Source organism: Colletotrichum truncatum, assembly GCF_014235925.2.
Source record: "Colletotrichum truncatum strain CMES1059 chromosome Unknown Contig_0010, whole genome shotgun sequence".
Classification (NCBI taxonomy): domain Eukaryota; kingdom Fungi; phylum Ascomycota; class Sordariomycetes; order Glomerellales; family Glomerellaceae; genus Colletotrichum; species Colletotrichum truncatum.
The window spans coordinates 1,105,301-1,123,754 of NW_027222407.1; the positions used below are offsets into that span (position 1 = coordinate 1,105,301).

The 18,454-nt window shown below is 52.0% G+C and overlaps 5 protein-coding genes across 5 annotated transcripts; 3 read left to right on the top strand and 2 right to left on the bottom strand.

Annotated features, from left to right (window-relative positions):
- Positions 1–525: 525 nt before the first annotated feature.
- CTRU02_213751 (C6 transcription factor) lies at positions 526–2,333 on the bottom strand (the record flags this gene model as incomplete). Its single annotated transcript, XM_036732908.1, has 6 exons — positions 526–1,255; positions 1,316–1,434; positions 1,493–1,712; positions 1,768–1,825; positions 1,875–2,080; positions 2,227–2,333. 6 exons carry the CDS (start codon positions 2,331–2,333, stop codon positions 526–528), a joined length of 1,440 nt encoding a protein of 479 aa, XP_036575333.1.
- A 3,776-nt stretch (positions 2,334–6,109) lies between these two features.
- CTRU02_213752 (uncharacterized protein) lies at positions 6,110–7,270 on the top strand (the record flags this gene model as incomplete). Its single annotated transcript, XM_036732909.1, has 3 exons — positions 6,110–6,192; positions 6,259–6,324; positions 6,397–7,270. 3 exons carry the CDS (start codon positions 6,110–6,112, stop codon positions 7,268–7,270), a joined length of 1,023 nt encoding a protein of 340 aa, XP_036575334.1.
- Positions 7,271–9,767: 2,497 nt separating this feature from the next.
- CTRU02_213753 (uncharacterized protein) lies at positions 9,768–10,367 on the bottom strand (the record flags this gene model as incomplete). Its single annotated transcript, XM_036732910.1, has 1 exon — positions 9,768–10,367. The coding sequence occupies one exon, from the start codon at positions 10,365–10,367 to the stop codon at positions 9,768–9,770; it is 600 nt and encodes a 199-aa protein (XP_036575335.1).
- A 1,279-nt stretch (positions 10,368–11,646) lies between these two features.
- On the top strand, positions 11,647–14,012 carry CTRU02_213754 (fungal zn binuclear cluster domain containing protein; the record flags this gene model as incomplete). The annotated part of the gene is made up of 3 exons (XM_070206122.1): positions 11,647–12,022; positions 12,079–13,148; positions 13,197–14,012. 3 exons carry the CDS (start codon positions 11,647–11,649, stop codon positions 14,010–14,012), a joined length of 2,262 nt encoding a protein of 753 aa, XP_070060154.1.
- Positions 14,013–16,343: 2,331 nt separating this feature from the next.
- CTRU02_213755 (uncharacterized protein) lies at positions 16,344–16,536 on the top strand (the record flags this gene model as incomplete). Its single annotated transcript, XM_036732912.1, has 2 exons — positions 16,344–16,431; positions 16,523–16,536. 2 exons carry the CDS (start codon positions 16,344–16,346, stop codon positions 16,534–16,536), a joined length of 102 nt encoding a protein of 33 aa, XP_036575337.1.
- Positions 16,537–18,454: the final 1,918 nt, after the last annotated feature.

Genomic DNA, 18,454 nt, shown 5'->3' on the forward strand with positions numbered 1-18,454 from the left:
ACGTAGTAGTCTACCCTTGTTTAGCTTGCAAGCTATCAAAATTCTTTTGCGCTCGGCCCTCGGTAGACGCTGCCAATTCTCCTGAAAATCTCCCAACATAGTATGAGGGGATTCGCAATTATGGCGATCTTGCCCTTCCAAGGACTACCGCAACCTCATGAAGCTCATATCGAAAGCCGTCTCCTGAGTTTGTGGAAATGGTTCACTACTCAATTAAAATACGTACAGTGCTATATTAGTTTCAGATGTCGGCACCGAAGCCTGCTACTGCAAAATGTTTCCGACTTTGAACGCTGATCCAAATTTCCGCCCGCCAGCCATCTGACTCGCTCACAACACGCTTGTCTCGGCGTTTGATCAAACATTCTTCCGTCTTCAAAGACCACCCCTCGCCGGTGAGCGTTTATATCACTGAAATCTTAATCTAACATCATGAGCATGTTACGGGTACGTAACTATGGCATGTATAAGCATCGAGGCTCCCCCTTGTTGATATGTTGCGAGATGCGTCTGCGTGTTGGTGCATTACACAATTACATGACCGCGTACGTCGAGGCCATCGTCCCGGACACCTCGGCCTGACATCGCATTTTCCCATATTTCTCGGAGCCTGTTTTCGGCGCCTGTCCCCTCCGTCCAAGCAACCTCAGCTAGTGCTACCTTGGCAGCTCTCCAATCGTCAAGTTGCATCACAGAGCTTGCGATGCACAACTTTGCTGAATACACAGCCCGCCATTTAGCGAGCTGTTGCTTTCCCGTAGCAGTGATGGGTCTGCCCGAGTTGGCTACGGCCGCGCCAAATAGGACGCTCCAGAACCACAAGCTCCTGCTGAAGGATCCAGAAATCATTTCCTCCTCTTTGTTGCAAACGTCGTCGATAAGTTGCTCTAGCAGCCATACTGTTAATACGCAGTCCATTTCGCTGTCATTAACTGCCATGACGAGGTAGAAAAATGTCGCTATGTAACTTGCTCTACTGCTCTTCGGATCACCGTTCAACATGGTGGCAATGTTACGCTCGGGATCGAAACCGCGTGAAAGCTCCCAGTTCAGGTTCTTGGTGTACCCTTGCCAGAGCAAGTCCGTTGGTGTCTCGGCACCTTCCCACCAGCCGTATCTCGGTGCCTGTCGCGGCGGCAGACTCTCCATGTCCCACAGCGATGTGAACAGCAAAGCGATGATGCTGGGCTGGAAATCGGCACTGATGGCGTCGTGTATGACGTGAACCTCGCCCCGTCGCAAACGATCACCTGCCCTATACAGCCACATGTCAACAAGCCGGGTCTGATGATGTAGGAGGGAGGAGGTGCCCTACATTTCCAACATTTGCTGGGCTAGGTTTGACCTCATCAGGTTGTACCCATTCTTTTTGAGCGTCAACTTGTGAAGGCCTCGTAAATGCTTAGAAGACGCATCTAAGTCGCCAACGGCGCCCTGTACCAAGTAAGCCTTGGCCACGAGTTCACTTGATAAAATTTGGAGGATCACTCACCTCGGTTAGTGCTAGTGATGCTATGGCAAAAACTGCCGTGTCGGTAACACCGTTTTCAGACTCGGAAAGCTGTTTCTTGGCGAATTCATAGGCAGCTGCTTTATGATAGAGAAAGGGGACCTTGACTTGCTCGAGTGACCCGGTGACCCAAGCCCATTGACAGGCAGCGACAACCAGGCAGCCATGAAGCAGGCCGGGGTGCATAAAAGTTCTCTGCAAGCTGCGTGACGAATCAGTATTGACTATTTCGCATCACGCATGGCGAGGTTCAGTACCTGCACAGATTCTGGCCCCTTTCTACTGGGGTTTGACCCCTAACATAGAAGTTGGAGACTAGACAATGTCAGCTGATCGGAACCCAAAATCGGACGGCATGACAGACATTGATGAAAAAGCCATTGCGACATTTCAGACAGTTGGTAGTCACCGGAGAAGCCATCGAACGGTTGATGGGACAAGACATTAACAAGGCGGGCTGACTCCTCAGCCGGGATCAACGCCGTGTCGGGTTCGGATTCGGGCCGGGACTCCACGTCGGTGACCGGGTCGGGGTATACGCAGTCCCTGCCGGTTTGCAAACAGGTGGTGCTGCGGGTGTAATGTCAGGCGATTGTTGGGCCCAGAAGACGAGGTCTGGATCGGTTTGCTTATCACAAGCATGGACTCCATATAAATGGGGAGACATGATTCAAGGGTAAGGGAGGTTGGGATAGGAGAGACCACGAAGGACATACCATAGAGGCTTGCGCTCGTCGCAGCGGACATGACGTTGCTTGCATGTCGAGCAGCCGTTCTTGCTCCGACGGTGGAATTTGCGGACTCGGTTCTTGGGCGGCGCCATTACAGTTCACTTTCGATGTCAATTGTACTCCACGCAGTCCCGGGGGTTAAAGAGGCGCCGAATGACCATGCTTGTTCAAGTGACAACGGTTATGCGGCCAAGATCGAAACAGATCTTGCAGCTGCACGATACAAAACCGTGGGTCAGCTCCGACAGGCAAGATAACGCCAGAAGAGAATGAAAACTCTGGTGGTAAGTAGGTAGGGTTGGAAAATAAAACCTATGTGCTTCGAGAACATTTCTCTTCATTTTAGTCCTGCTTTTCATCCGGTACCGTTAGGAGGGCGTTATGCGACGATGGCGATGATTGGCCTGGATCACCAGGTAGAAGCTGCTACACGAGACGTGCATGATAGTCTGACCAATGATAGAATAGAAATGTAATCTTGTGGAGACAGGAGGCAAACGACCGCCTCCACATTCCCATCAGTGGGATACTGCCAAGCCCCTGCGGCTGCCTCCTTGTTTCCCCAAGACGGCAGACTGAAGCTGCTGGAAGGGGAAGCCACAGGGGCAGTTGGATGTCTCCGTCCTGGCTGGAAACGGAAGCTCAAGATTTCCGCACAAACACAAGTTGCACAAGTAACTGATTCACCAAGCAAATCTGTCTACCTCAACTCGGTCCGCACGAAATTGCCATCTCCATTTCTGCAGTGTAATCTTTGGCAAGCGTGTGAGCCGTTCTGCCCTAAGCCAGACACAGCAGGCGGTCCACAAGCAAATCTTGTTGTCTTCAAGCGTCATCTCTGGCGTCGAGCGTCAAACCTTGCTCTGGTGAGTCCAAACCCATCTCAGGCACTGAATGCCCTTGAAATAGCGTTGTTCTACGCCTAGCGTCGAACGTCGAATGTGCTTCCATAGCTGGATCACCGGGTCCGGGATAACTACAAACAAAAGCATCGGATATTTTCTACCGATCAAGCACTCGTGACGGGGAGCTTGACGAGATAAAGCACCACCCCGGACCAGCCGGGGTTAAGTAAACATGCCGGAGCACATGGCCGCATTGACACCACGGTGAAAGTAGCCGGTCATGCCCCTCCGAATCGCCAGATTTTAAGTGGGACACACCGACTGTGATTTCGGCTTTGTCATGCGCATTTGGCGGTGCCATGCGCAACATCCCAGACTGGTCAATGCCCGCCAACATGGAATGCCCAAGTGCTTTTGCTGTTCATCTCGGTCGGGTTGGTTTTTGTCACTGCATCAGAGGGCTCGTCTCAATCGAAAGCATGCGAAACAGCACAGGGAGCACATCCATCCTGTCTCAATGCACTGGACCCTGGCAGCACAGCCTCCCATTGCTATATCTCCACAAACTAGACGGATGAACTCTAACTTGTCCGCAGAGACAGCTACGGCAGTACTCTGTCCTGGCCTCGCCAAATGCGAGACTCTTGTGGTGTACACAGAAACGTGGGGTGAAGCCATCTTTTTGTTTGTGTAAGGCAACCGAACTTGAGGCGCTCAAGCGACTTCAATGTCAACCAACAACGTCATCTCAAATTGGCGACATGATCGTCCCGCAGAATCCCCGCAAACCACGAGGCGGCGCTTGACAGCTCATCAAGAGACGAAATAGCTTGTATTTCCCCCTCCTCCACCAGGCAATTTTGGGTTGACCTGCTTGCTTGCCGTTGATTGCACCCCCAAGATCGATCATATCTGCCTACCCGCGCATCATGCATCTGCACAGAGATTGCCGGCGATCGCCCGACCACCCTCGTCGGTTACCCTTTCTTCCTTATTTCTGTTTTGCCTACCCAGTTTGAATCGTTGAGGTTATCGACAAACTTCCTAGGGTGCTAGGGTTTACCGATGTGCACGTCATCCCGTCTTGTTTGCCCTGGTCAATGGTTGACGACGTCGAGTCGATGCGATGGACGACACTAATCACCCGCAGCCAGCTGGGCGACCGGCCTCCGAAGCCTTTCAAGTGCCGCTATTGGCCGCTGGTGCGCTTCAATGTGCCCCCCCAATCTTCTTCAGCCCCAGCAACTCCATCTCTGGGATTCCTAACCCCCGGCTCCCTGTTCCAATACAAGACAAGACACTACCAGCTTCACGTCCCTGTGTCAAGGCTAGTTCATTCGTTCATTCAGCCAGCATGCAATCGTCATTCAGGCCATGAGCTTCTATCTCTTTTTTTCCCCTTCCTTTCGCTCGGCCAAACATCGAAATTGCAAAATTGCAGCCCCTCAGCAGAGCGACTGTCAGACTACCACCGTGGGCGGAACAGGATGCTCTCGGCGCCCGGCAACTGTTGGCAGGCTGGGAGGCTGTGTTGGCACATCTTTGATACTCACAAAGTCACGATTCAATGATGCTCCAAAAGCAACTCCCACTAATCTATGTAACCAAGTGGGCATCAAGGCATGGTTGGGCTCGTAATACCGTCAGTAGCGCGCGTCCCCCCCCCTCCTCATCATATCCGCCGCCGATTTTGTTTGTCTAATTTGTGCCCAACCCGGCCTGCTGTCACCGCTTCTTCTCCCGCTAGGTACAACCCTGCACAAATCATCCCATCCGGTACCGAAAAGCTACTCCGACCTTTCGGGCAACAATTCTCCAGCCCAGTAACAAAAAAGTTTCTGTCACAGCCCAATCGGTGCCCTACTTTACACAATTGGCCCCGTCGGCATCGACAGGAGTTGGCGTGTCCAATGACTTTCACGCATCCGCTTATACAGCCCGGCCTTAAGATTTGTTTCTCATCTGGGGTATTCCTGGTGAGGGGGGCCAACTGTCAAAAGTCGACCTGGCATCGCGCCAAAATAGAGGAGACGGGAAGGTACCCAGCCATTAAAGGGCAAACGCTGATCTCCCCTCGTTCGCTTATTCGGCTGTCCTGTCGTGTTCACATCGTAAAATGGAAAAGCAAGGCCCAACAGCGAAGGAACGGATGCCAACTTCCATTAGGGCGCCAGGATTGTGAACCACTCTAATCAAGGGAGCCCGACAGACGAACTTTCTGGACTACAGCGCTTGGCAGTCACGTATCCTCCAGCTCATGCGGCAGCCGTGGGCTTGAAACCACAGACGTCTCCGTGGTGTTGGTCATTGGGGCCGAATGCAAATCTTTACTCCAGTCTCGCCGGTCTTGCGTCTCTCCTGGTCCCTGCTCACCCTCCGCCTCGACTTCCCAACGGACCACATCCTTCTGCCCTCCAAATCAGGGATTAACCATAGTCGCCGCTCCAGTACCACGCCCCACGAGGAGGGACATCGCAGGCACACATAAAATGCCTCCATTCCGAACTTAATCATACACTGTCAGGATTCTGCCCGCTCCCCCATCCTCGTCCATCCCAGGAACTTGTTGGTTTCTTCTGTCCCGTTTTGCACCAGCAAGACCAGAGGATTTCTCCCACTAACCCCCCCCCCCCCCCTAGTATCTTTTCACATCAAGCCCTTCCCGAGCGTCTCATAAGTCTGTTAAGGTGGCCGTCGTGGAGACAAGTCGTTTCTTGGACCGATCACCTGCTTTGCCCCTCAACATCCACACCGCCCTTGCAACGACCCGGAGTTCTTCAAGGGTACCATCCTGGAACAAGACCATTTTTGTTATCGTGGATTCCCTTGTGTTTTGAGGAGACCTCTTGCCGCATTTTTCCAGGAATACTTGGCCCAAAATCACAGCCCAAGGGACTCTTTTTTGGACACCGGGGCTGACCTGCCCACCCAAGGACTATTCTTATTTCACGTGGCTTCCATCTCTGGACTTTTTGGAAACCTCCAAATTCGCTGCCTGAATTTTTTTTTTCTTCTCTACCGTTATGCCCCCAGAAGATATGGCCCAGCCGGACTTTGCCTACAGACCATCAGCCATGTCCAACGGACCGTGGAACTCGACGCGGAGGTACGGACCGCTCCCTTTGTTTCCTGAAGCCCCAAGAGGGACAGTAAAACTGACCGACGAGAAAAGTTCAATGTACAATGACACATTCCCACCCTCCGGAGGATTTGAGAACGGCTACTACCGTTCATCGAGGTAAGAACCAGATGTTGATGTTTCTCTATTTTCTTCTTCCACGGAGTAGCCAAATAACACCGAGCGTTTAAGTGTGTCCAATTACTCTCCCGGAGCCAGTAGCTACAACCTGCCGATTGGAACCAATCCCCATGCTGCTGCCGCTGCTGCCCCGGTGTACGGCTCTCGGCCAGCATCTGGAACGTACGGCACCAGTAGTGCCGGTGGTTATGGCTCGTACAAGAGTACAGCTTCTCAGGCCTGGGACCATCAGGAAAGATACTCCCCGACGGATTCAGTCGACGACATTATCGCCTCTCCGAACCTTTCTGACTACTCCCTCGAGAATGGAGCCGGCGCGACGCCTCCAAGCAAGGGTAAGGTGAACGGCAAGGGTCGGCCTCAGCGCCGACCATCAAACCGGGACGAGTTCGATGGTCCGCACCAGTTTCTCGCTCGCCCCCCGCCAGAGTACATCGCCATGCAAGAGCGCGAGCTTCCTCACCTCCCCACGAATTTGCACGTCCAAGAGCAGGACATGGTCCTCACACAGGTCAACGACCGCCTCTCCCAGTGCGCCTACGACTTTGTTGCGAAGTACCAGTTCCCTATTCCCTTGACACAAGACATGAGGCCCGTTGAGCGACCTCAGGACAGGGAATGGACAGAATGGGTGTACTTGTTGAAGCGTCTGGCAACCAAGCGACGTATTCCGGCGCGAGTGCTGTACAACGGCCAGATTAAGCAGTTTGTTACGATTCTCGAGAACTCGCTAGAGATGCGACATGCAGCCAAGCATCAAAGTCGTCCGCTCAAGGACGACCGCAACATCCTACAGCTCATCTCGGCGGGCATCCAGGTGGCTAAAATACTCAAGGACGCGAGCGCCATGGATTACCTCGACCGACTATACGTTTCCACGGAGAAGCAAATCCAGGACCGTGCCGCGGCACGATTCAGGAGCTAAGTGTGCTTGTCATGCTTCTTTCTCCCAATACTATTTGCCCCTATCGAATTTTACAACATCGTTGACATACCCAACCACGAAACGAGCAAATTCTATTTTAACGAGAAAAGGGCGTTAACGATCATCTATGGAACTTACGACGGACTGAAAGTGTTTTTTTGCAAACGGGTTGAATCCTTCTCATTAGAGGAGAGGAAGAGAGTAGATGACTTGATACGGAACGGGGGCGTCACCAAAGGACGAAACGCCCCCAGGACACGACCAACCATGGGAGAAAGCCCACAACTAGCTTAGCTCCTCATCATCACTTGGCAAGCCGGTGTGTCCTGTTTTTGTTTATTTGTTTGTATGGGAATGGTAATGCTACCCCCCGACATCATCGGGCAGGCTTTTTATCACTACTATTGAGAGAGAAAGATGGAGAGAAATTCCCCTCAAGTTCCCCCTTGAAGAATTGGTTACGCAAGCGAAAGGGCATGGGCACGCTATAGGGAAGCGATGGGCGCCAGGTTTTGTTTTTTACTCTTTTGGGAAGGGTTGAGGGGACAAACACCTCTTGTACATCGTTATTATCTTTTTTTTTTCCTCCTTCTTTTTCCTATTCTTCTATTCTTGCGCTTCCACGGCATGTGAAAGGGGTCCCGGTTTGTCGCATTTTCCACGCCGGCCTCCCAGGCTCCTGTTTGACAGTATGTATATGTGTGTGCTTGTCGAGAGTAGATTGGGGGGGGAATATCTGCCAGCTTCCTCTGTTTCTCCTCTCTTGCTACGCACAGTCTCTTCTTTTAGGCGGTCGGGCGGCTTAGATGAATATTTGGCAATTTGATATCCCCACAGCCCAGACTGGGCGCGCTTTCGTGGCGCCAGTAATCCATTTACTTGATATTAATCTTGACGACAGTCTGTGACAGGCCTGTGAACATCGTCACTCTCTTTCCTTCACCTTCTCTCAGCAGAACTTTGTCCCATCTCTACGTGTTCACTGTTCCCAAGGCGTCTTTTCGTATTTTGTGTCTATATCTACTGGCCGCCCTCCCCCCCCTGTGCCACGCCGTGGCCTACCCAACTACTGAGGCTGGGCGGCAAGACGTTGGGCCGAAATGAACGGTGATCATCAGCCGATAGGATCATGCTTCCGTGCCTGACGGGTGGCCTAGGAGTGGACCAGGGGATCGACATCGATCGATGGTAGTGGTCATCATTTTTCAATAAGGCCAAAATGAACGGGGGTGAGGCCCAAGGAAGCGCCAGCACCAAGCGCCAGACAGGAGGGGTTGGAAGACCGGTGATGTCGCATCCCGTTTAATGGGTCACCCGGGGAAGAGGGGGGGACTGGTTACAGGGTCATGAATAAACCCTGGGGGTTTAGATGGGTTCCACGGGAACGTGAGATGTGAATGACTAGGAGGGGAAAAAGCAACGACTTCTGGAAGAACGAAGAGGGGCCGGCGGAGGTAAACCGGCGCCGCCGAGAAGCTAACTTCACACCAGTATTAAACATCTCCTTTTCACCTGAAGAATATTCTCTTGACTAACTATATCAGGGTGAAGTGGACGATTGGGATAATCCTAGATATAATGTAAACCTTTAGCTTCTGGTGATGGGCTTTATGGTAAACGTCACCAGCGGCAAGGTTGGGCGGCTGGTGTTCGCGGAAGAGGAGTGACAAGTAAAATGAACACATGGCAACACGGCACCGCATCCTGGCCCGGGCGCCGGGGGGAGGTGGCTTCGTTAGAGTAGCTTTTCATGACAAGCTGACTTTTTTGGAACATTTATCTACTACTCGGCAATAAGATTTATGTGGGAGAAAGGGTGGTCGTGTGTGTATTGTGTATTGTGTATTGTGTATTGTGTATTGTGTGTATCCGTGCGGGCAGGAGAATCCGTAGAAGGTCGAAGCCGGTAGCTATGGATCATGGAAACATTGTGGAAATGCTGAAGAATGGATAAATTGGAGGGGGAGACAGGACCCAGGGGGGGAGGGGAAGAGAAGTGGGATTCTGGAAAGGAGCGTCAATGTCCGGTGGAAGGCAGTTTCGAATCTTGGCTGACTATGAGTTGGATAAGCAGAATCATGTGGCAGCTAAGGTTTTGGGGGATGTGTAGCCGGGATAGACACGGTTCTGACGGCGTCGGCCCCTTTGGCAGTTTCTATCTTAGGGACCCACGTATCGGAGTACTACGTAAGATGGAGTCGCAACTTAAGCCACTATAGAGAGAAGGGGGGGGGATCGAGGATGTAGGGACGGGGGGCTCGCGTGGAAGAAGGAGGTTCGTCCAGGCAAGTTGGTTGACCATGTTGATTTTGATGGAGGTGGAGCGTGCTTCTTCATCAGACCCAAGGGGAGGGTTTCGTGCCAAGTAGTTCGGACTCGCTTTACGAATAACGAGTTGTTTCGATGTTCGAGCGGCGGTTGCGAGTCCGAGAAGAGCGAGAAAATGAGCTAAGATGGCGATGTGATGTTAGTCTTATGCTGCGGCCTCAACCTCTTATCACCGTTGCCAGACGATGTTCAAGTATTGATATCGCAAAGTTCGAATTTGTTCGGGTATCGTCGCACTGTGCGAGCAAGAGATTGTGAGAGGAGCGGCATCCTGCCGATGGTTACAAGCGGCACGCGATAGCTCTAAACAAAATTGGTAAACTGTCGCCTCTCTTTGATGCAGTTGTGGTTGTGGAGGACTGCACCGGCGAGGGGGCGGCGTCGGCCGGCATGCGTTGCAGATAAGCTTCCGTAGCCGAATGGGTTGTGTGTTTGCGCTGTGCCAAATATGGATGACATGTTGATGTGTGCGTGTGTGTGTGTGTCTACGTGACGTATGAGTAGGCAAGCTTTGAGGAGTCAAGCACTGCGGGCGTTGATGTCCATGTCGGCCGGGGATGCCAGACGCCAATCTGATGCTAGGAGATAAATGCGGTAGATCATCAGATTCGGTGCTGCAAGGCTGGAGTTGAAAGCGGGACAGGGGAGACGATGACGACGGACAGTTGTGCTTGCAATAGACAAAGACGACTCTGTATGCGTGTGGGCTGTGCAGCAAGGAAGACGAGATAAGAGTGGGTAGGCAGAAAATCTGGGGGAGGGTGTCCATTTGGGTAATTGTTGGGAGTGGTTCATGTTGCGAGCGAAGATGGGGTGTGGAGGTTAGTCTGATGGAGATGATGGTCAAAGTTTGCAGTTATGGCATCCATTCCCATGATAATGACAGGGAACGTGAGCACTTTTGATGGATGTATATGCCGTGATCAAGGGTCAGGAGCTCGGGCTGGTTCATTGATGCGAGTCCGTCTGTGGGATCATCCGGGGAAACTGTCACAATAGAATTGTTCAGGCAGTCTGCCTGTATAAAGTTATCTTTGAAGTTGAACTGAGCTCGGTCGATAATGACCAATATGGAGTGTGAAGTAAAGATGAGATACTTACACTGTCGGATTTGGTGTAAAAGATAGCGGAAAATACAGTGCCGATTCTTTTCAGCCTACTAAATATCAGACAGGTCCACCATCTCTTTTTAAGTTACTTGCCCTTCCACGTATCCAAGCGTTCTTGGAACATTCCCAGATGTCGTCTCAGAATCTTCTCTCCCCAGCCTCACACCACAACCACCGTTGAATAACCCCGAAGGACGGCTTCGGTCACCGGTGTGGCAAGGCGCTCCTCCCGCACCGTCCAGCCCGGCCTGGTGCCGGTGATGGATTGGGCATAGTGCACTATTCAGCCCATAGTAAATCGTACCCGCCATTCGGTCCCCAAACCGGCTTAGCGTGGGGCGGAGGGAATGAGCGAAGGGTCAGCTCGCTCAGCAGCACTACGCTCAGCGGCGGCGGCAGCTGCAGAAGGATTGCGGGAATGATTGAAGTGTTGGCGGCGGCGGCGCAGCGTCTCACTCTGGGTATGGGGTGACAGAGCCGTCCACTCGTTTTAACCCCGTTGGTTCGCCCTTTTTGCACCCTTCGTTCCTCGTTCCCGCTCTCCTGCAGGATTCCGGTACGGAAAGACAGGTAAAAAAAAATACCATCATTTCCAACAATTGAACGACGCCTTTATTTTCCCGAAGTGCCGCTGCCAACTTTACGATTGTAACCGCGTTCCTCGGGGGCTGTTTTTTGTGCCAAGGCAAACAACCACGAAAGGAAGATTTGCTCAGTTCCTCCTCACTTACCGCCTCTTAAAATCTTAGCTGTCCGCCTGGCGTTCGGGGAAAAGACAACTTCGACCAAAGAACAAAGGATTCCGAATCTAATCGATTTCTTCGCTACGGCCCGCTCGGACATCAGACGGCGCCGCACCAAATTCAAGAGGACTCATTTGTCATTGGAATCAAATCGATATTGCAAAAACGTTGTTCGAACGGACAGATATTCGCCGAAATGACGTCTGTCTCTTCAAGAGGCCGGACGCCTCACTCGCCTTACGACTTCGAGTCCGCTGCAGACACGGATGAATCATGGCAGTACCTCGACTATAACTCATACCCGGCATCAGTCGGATTCTTGCCTAGCCCGGCCAGCGGTAGTCTCAACGGCTATGCTGTCGTCGGCAACGTCGCCAGCTCGGACCCTGCGGGCCTATCCCCGCTAAACCTCGACCTCGATCAAGGCGGCTTCTCCGCCACGGGCTTCCCCGATCAGACGGATGCCTTTGCCGCCCCGGCTCCATCGGTAGATGGCCAGTTCAATGCCGGTGCTCAAGACCCTGATATTTTGACGCCGCAACAATACTTGTTTTCGGAGGAGCAACTCAGTGGTAAGTCGTGTGCTTGTGAGTTGTTTGTGTATTCATGACTGACCGCCCTCTGACAGAAATGACATCGTCCTTCCTCAACTCATATCAGACGAGTAGCGTACCTCTGACGAGCCTGGAAACATTTCCTCAACAGCAACAGCAAGACATCGACCTTGAACTGGACCTTTCACAACACTTTCAATCCAACGCCAACCCGGGCCCATGGAGCCCAACCAATCTAAAGGTCGACAATGGCAGCTCCGCGTTGATCATGGACTTCTCGTCACCAGCCCAGGGCTCCGCATCCACCAGCCCGAACCGCTCAAACCCCAATTCGCCAGACATTAAACACGAGAGTGACAAGTCCTCCTCGTCCAGTCCCATCCGCAAAGTTATGACCGGCAAGGTCGAGAAGAAGAAGTCGACAGAGCCTGCGAGCAAGTTTGTTATTGTTACCCCCAACTCCATCACTGCCCGCGCTGGTCAGCCCAACCTCTTCGAATGCTTCGAGAACATGCGGACGAATCCCCGAGGCCGCAAGGGACCCCTAGCCGACGCCACCAAGCAGAGCGCCTTGCAGGTGCGTCGGTTGGGCGCCTGTTTCTGTTGCCACAGCCGCAAGGTCAAGTGCGACAAGGAGCGGCCTTGCAAGAACTGCAAGAAGCTCGCGGCCCAGGTACCACAGGTTGTCTGTTGGCAGTTTTCCGATTTCTTGACTGTACTGTTCCCCGATTTCATGCGATCGCACTTCCGCAAAGACCAAATGTCCCGATTCATGAAGGAGAACGTCGACCTCGAAGCTATGGAGGAGCTAGTACCAAGGGATGTTGAGCTCTTTTCCGGACTCTCGTCGGTACTCAAGGTGCGGGCCAAGTTTTTCAAGCCCATCACGCCGGATGTGCAACAGCATTATCACCTCCACGTTGGAAAGGATAGGGTGGACCTGCAGGCCAGAGGCACAGCGCCCATGGTGTTGGAGCTGGATACCGCTCAGCAGAGAGATGCGTTGAAGAAGAAGGCGAAAGCTTACATCGCCGCCATTGCTACGGAACCAGGGTACGCCCAGCGGGTGACGGAGTCGACACGGCACACCGACCTGCCAAAGCAGATTCTGGCGATTGTGCAGGATTACGGCAACAAGACTGATGTAAGTTGTCCAACAGTCCTGATGGGGAGTACTACTGACACATCTTAGTCGGCAATGGTCAAGAAGGCTCTCGCGATATATAGCGCTCACTTCGTCATGACCCGCCACCTTTGCATCACCCGACCGAGCGTCATGAGCCTGCAAGACTCAGGACTCGTACCCCAAGAGGTGCCGTGGGTGACACCGCGTGTACTCAACCGACAGGTCAAGGCCGTCATCGACGAGTTGCTGATGCGGGACATGCAAAACCTTTTCGAATCCTTTTCAAAGTCTCTCAAGCCCAAGTCTCGCCGCGAATGGGCGCCGTGTCTGGCGGCGTTCCTCGTGCTCTGCTTGTTTATGGAGTCAGTTGAAACAGCAGCTGACACCTTTGTGGTTGCCCTCAACGAGATCAGCCTGCGCAACCGCACAGCACCCGAGTATAAGCGTCAGGACGCCCTGAACATCAACAAAGAGGTTGAAAACATGCCGTTTAAGCAGTTCGCGTACCAGTTCCATCAGATCTACCAGACGCACAGCAGGGACACGTCGGCGAAGCCGTTCAATCCTCTGATTGACAATGTATGGGCTGAACAGGGCGATATGGACGGGTCGGCCATTGAGATGGTCATGCGGTTGAGGAACTTGATTCAGGGTGACAACTGTAAGCTTCCTGAGGCCATCGTATTACACGACAGCGATACTAACAAATGTGAAGACATCGAGCTCGATTTCTTGACAATGGACCCCATTCTGCCGAATGGCGACGGCGAGGAGCACCCCTTCCCTCGCGATGTATCGGTCAACTACACTGGCCGCATGGTGGCCAAGTTTTTGCTCTCGTTCTTGGACGAGAAGTACATCTTCGGTGAAAGCACATTTTAACCGTCTCATTACGGACGGCTGGGCGGGAACCGAGGCTTTGACGAATGTGACGATTTAATACCCTTCTTCATACGTGCCCGGTATTTTAAAAGGCACAGATGAACATAAATATATAATAAGCGATAATGTCACCATCAATCCGCGTGCAAATAGAGACTAGACTAGTGTCTCGTGATGTATGTTCGTCCGATTTTAGTCCTGATGCCACACTATCTCTATGGCTTCAGGGTGGAGCGGACCGGTTGTCTAGACCTTGGATTGTTCTCCCACTCGAACGATAAAAAAGTAGTTAACACTCCCGCGTACTGAGATCGCGAAGTGTAGGCAAATCGTGGGTTTTGTTTGGTCTTGCTGACCTGTGTGAAAATTCTGTGCGGTATCCACCATAACTGCAATTGGCAACGGCACTTGCCTTGGCCAAAGGAACGCGGCGACATAATTCATCAGCAGCAAGCGTCTTGCGATGTAACAGAGCCGCTGATGCTGGAGATGAATGTTGAAAAAGGACCATGCATAAAAGTCCTGGCGGCCATAGCGATTGGCGGATAACGCGTCGAAGATGTTGACAAAGGATGAAAGACGAAAAAGGATGGAGGGGGAAGACGAAAATTATAGTCTGTGGAAAGCATGCTCGGCTACGACGGTGCTCCACTATCTATCGTATTATTGGCCAGGCAAGTACAGGCAGACACAGGCATCCGGCTTAGCTAATCCAGGCAACGACACCTCTGCCTTATCTGCTTCGTCCGCGAACCACAATTCCATTTCCCTTCCTTCTTCTTCTTCATACACTTTTTGCACCAATAATCAACCGGTCTCAACTATTGTTCGACTTGTGCTCGGTCAGTTTGAGTGCTAAAGCAAAACTGGGCTGTGCCTCCTTGTCTATTTTTCTCGGTGCTTTTCATCAATCATGATGGGAAACGTCACCGAGAAAAAGCTGCGGGGGAGTGATTTCCGACAAATTTTCCAATTGACCGGGCGGGCTAGGCACGGGCACCGCCATGCTCCAGATCTTGCCCGGTCCCAAATGCCTGCTGGCCCCTGTCAATTTTCCCTTAATACACAGCAAAAAGGTGACCCAACTACTTGGCGTTGGTCTCTTTGCCTTGCACAGTCCATTGGTTGACGTTTGTTGCGTTTAATCGGCGAGATGACTGGCCTCATTGTCATGGGCAAACTCTGGTCGGTCCACAAAGTACCAGTCATCCGGGCAGTGCGTGATTCAACCTTGATCGTGTTGACGTAGTTTGTCTGAATCTCGTCCATTCGACCCATGTGTCCCCCTCCACTCGAGTGAAGCCCAATAGCGGACGCTTCTCTTCTCGTCTACCTCATGGCTGACACTTCTGTCCGATTTCAGTCACAGCCACCTTTCGGGTCAAAGATTTATCCACATGGCTCCGGATGCCTTGGCCAGTCTCACTGTAAGGCGTACATGTCCAGGTTTGCAGTGCGCTTCCATTCCCTTTTCCTTTACTTTCTATTCTTCTCTTCCCATCTTTGTCTGCTCTGTAGCAGCAGACACTTTTTCCGGATGTCAATTCAGGCCTAGGCTGGCGACTCGTGACTGGAAAACTGGGGTTGCTGCCTCCGGAACCCCCGTGCTAGTCGTCTCCATGCCGTATCGGCCCCAGGCAACCAAGCTCGCCAGCCTCTCCCCCACGTTCGCAAACAGTTTTGCGTCAACACACGATGCCATTTTGTATCCTTCCTCGTCACATCTGCCTTCCATCTGAGTCACTGCGCACTGCTATGCTAGATCTGCCTTACTGAACGACCAGTGAGGCACCCATCCTTGTCGTCCATTACCGGTGTCACGGGCGAATGAGACAGCGCAATTGCCTGGATTGCCTGGCTGCGCAACAGGGGGCATCGGCGAAATGCGCCGTTGCGCAAGCCATTTCGTACACGGATTGGAAATGACCCCTTAGTACCGTCTGTATGTTGTCACTGAGGAATTCTGAGGCCCTTTGACAAGGTCGATTCCTAAAATGTTACAATGTTACATGCTCAATATGGACCCTTCCAGTTCGGTGTATACCTGGTTTTGAGGAGGGGCGCAATCATGTTTCGTCTGCCTTCCGGTCTGTCTAGCGTGACTCAACCTAGGACCCCGGCTGCTTTTTGAGGTTCTTTTGAGGTTCTATTGCACAGTCCTTGTGGTCTTGAATTGGCATATATATGGTCTGTTGATGCCTCAATTCGAAGTCTTTCTTGCCACCAACACATTACCATCCAACACTCCCCATAACAAGGCACACACTACACTTTGTCCTCTTGCCAGCTAGAATAATATTTACCCCTTTCGCCGTCACCAACACCATCATCATGTGCGCTACTACCTACAACAAGAACAAGGTCACCATGAAAGGCAGCCCCGGCAGCCATGACCCCAACGAGTTCCCCGTCGACCCAAGTATGTCACATGGCGCTTCCCCCAACCTTTTCACACTTCCCTTCTTGATGATCGTTACCCATATCCTGTACCATAAGCTGACCTTCAACAGCCCACGGCAAATAAACGTAGGGGAAGTCCAAAACATCTACCAGCAAAAGAAGAAATATACGAATAAACAACCAACACACGAACCTTGCATCAACGGCGTTTACGGAACATCTTCACTACATCAAGTGGACAATGACATGCCACACATGCGCGTCGTCGGCCTCACGGCTTTCCATTGGCTCAGCCCACAAATTGTACTATTCGAAGCGGAGTGCAGCCATGACATGGCCCATCTGCCCCTGATCCCGTCCCGACAAGGCGGTGAAAAGGCAACATCTCAGGCAGGCTGACATCGGGCCGCTTGGCTTTTTTATTATTTTTTTCATTTTGGAAGGGGTGGTATAATTCTCAAAGCACACACATTTACACAGGCGTTGGTGGGAATTGCAGCAGACTTCTTCGGTCTCCGCATTGATTGGATGATTCAGATTGTAGCCTTTATGATTTCTTTGGGGTTTTGAGGGGGTGTGTACAACATAAAGTATCTACGATAGGGACGGGTCATCCGCCCCTTTGCGTGGTACGAATATGGGAAAGGGTAGCGGATATATACACATACATTGCATCTCCATTTCATGCAGCGCCTACCGTACGGGGCTGGCTCCGCAGTGGCAGCCCCCCCAGTGACTAGTCTTCGTAGCCAATGCCAGGCGTTGGAAATCCACATTAGGAAAGTGTGGCATGTCGTCTATGTTTCTTTGGGAGAGGGGTCCTCTTGTGGGAGGGGGGCTTAGAGGGGGTGGGAGGCGGAAGGGTGGGATGTCGGGCCACTTGTCTCCTGGCTGGCCCTTGGCGGTGATGTTACTGGGTTGGATGCGGCTGGTGGGAATGTGCATTTTTTGTGATGGACTGAGGCACGAATACGTACATGATCTTGAAGGTGTCTTAGCGTTCCTTAGATTGTCGGTCTGTGGGGAGAAGGAAGGCCCTTCGATTGTGTCTCGGTTCTTAGTGGTATGTCTGATCTTGACAGAGGAAATATATCATACAAGCCCAGCAAGGCAACGGCAAAATAACTCACACGGCATAGGATAACTTTCTCCAGGACAGTGTGGTTTTGGAATTTGTCGAAAGTGAATGCGAGGCCGGGAGGTGGGCAGTCAGAGTGTTCAGTAGAAGTAGGGCAGGTATGTAATAGCTTCTGTCGCATATCACATTGCGAGGTTTTGTCAGCAAGCATGAACCAGTGGGAATGGCATGAGACGAATAACGTGTAGAGACTTCAAAGAGACGCAGAAGCCAGAAACCCTAGAAGTCCCAGACGCGTGGCCAGGTGTGGGGTTAGGTAACCGCAGCATATCACCTTCCCAGGTGGCGGGAGTGGCAGCACTACCATCAGCGCCTGTCCAGTTTCGAACACAACCGAAACTGATCCCTGTACCACTTTCTGGAACCCTGCAGAGGTGGCCTTTCGCCTATCGGGATGTGCTACTGAGTTGCGCCTCTTTGGCTGGTTCTGTGTAAGTTCATTGGTGGTGTTTGTCCGTGCGGCTCAATGTGCGGTCTCCGGGTCGGCGGGCGGCTGGGTTCCTGGACGCTAACACTTATGTCACCTGATCGAGATACAAGTGTGTGAAGGAGTAATCTAATAGCACGATGACAAGAATAGGTACTTGGGTGTATATTGTTTTTGTTCATGTCCACCAAAACTAGCTGTGTAGGTTTGATGCCAAGTTTTCAATAACGGCTCGCCCCGTAACCATAAACGTCTAATACACTGAAATCCTGTGCTTGAATCCGGCATGAGCCATTTTCGACTCTGGCTGAATCTCTGGTCGGACCAGAGGGTCAGCTCTGCACGGCAGATCGACGTTCTGGGGATGTGCAGCAACTAGGTCACATATTCCTTTGCTTCACGAGCCTTGTGCAGGGACTAGGCGGGTTATATGAGCTGATCAGATTTGTTTTCCAGCTTTTGAAACACTGATTATGG